The sequence below is a fragment of the Penaeus monodon genome, chromosome 15, assembly GCF_015228065.2.
Source record: "Penaeus monodon isolate SGIC_2016 chromosome 15, NSTDA_Pmon_1, whole genome shotgun sequence".
Classification (NCBI taxonomy): domain Eukaryota; kingdom Metazoa; phylum Arthropoda; class Malacostraca; order Decapoda; family Penaeidae; genus Penaeus; species Penaeus monodon.
In genome coordinates this window covers 38,968,729-38,969,395 of record NC_051400.1, presented here as the reverse complement: position 1 = coordinate 38,969,395, position 667 = coordinate 38,968,729, and the positions used below count along the sequence as shown (strand labels likewise).

Genomic DNA, 667 nt, shown 5'->3' with positions numbered 1-667 from the left:
TTAAGGGAGTATGCAATCATGTAAAACACCCCTTGATATGCAGACTTTACAAAACTTTGTATCTTCCTTGTGCTTTCACTGGTCCTGCACTCGTCCTCAGCTTCACCAGTTCCTCGCGGATTAAGCGGATGATCTCAGCTTTGGCCTTAGACACTGCCAGCTCTGAGGTGGACTCAATGGCCAGGAACAGTTTGCGTTCACCCTCTGGTGGGTTCTTACCCTAAAAGAGAGAGAGAAAAAAATAACAGTGTATTTTATCAGAGTATATTTTCAAAGCTATAAAGAGTTTTTTGATATATGTAACTACTTAATTTTCTTTGCACTTATATAATCTAAATTAGCCTATAAACCAGTGCTGATAAAAACTCAAAACTGGAGACAAATAATTACAAATAAATAAAAAGAATGGATAAATCACAAAAACATTACAAAACTTACACTGATATAATTCTTAAATTACAACAACACAACACAGACTACACCTGGCTAACTATAACTGTATCACGCACAAAGATGACTCAATGAGACTACTCACCGGAGGGCAGAAGGTTCCTCTGACAGTGATTCCAGCTTCGGAATACTCGGATATCTGGGCCAAGGCCTCTTTGCTGGTCACTCTCCACCTGAACAAGTAAAAAGTATTGTTAGTCCCTATACAAAGCATGAC

At 38.7% G+C, this 667-nt stretch overlaps 1 protein-coding gene across 1 annotated transcript in view; it reads right to left on the bottom strand.

The window, feature by feature from the left end:
* Positions 1-667, bottom strand: part of LOC119582027 (probable ATP-dependent RNA helicase DDX46) — a gene marked incomplete at its 5' end in the record, with an annotated part of 8,698 nt that overhangs the window by 718 nt on the left and 7,313 nt on the right. The window contains 2 exon segments of the mRNA XM_037930237.1: positions 1-220; positions 536-623. Of these exon segments, the coding sequence (XP_037786165.1) occupies positions 47-220; positions 536-623 (262 nt within the window).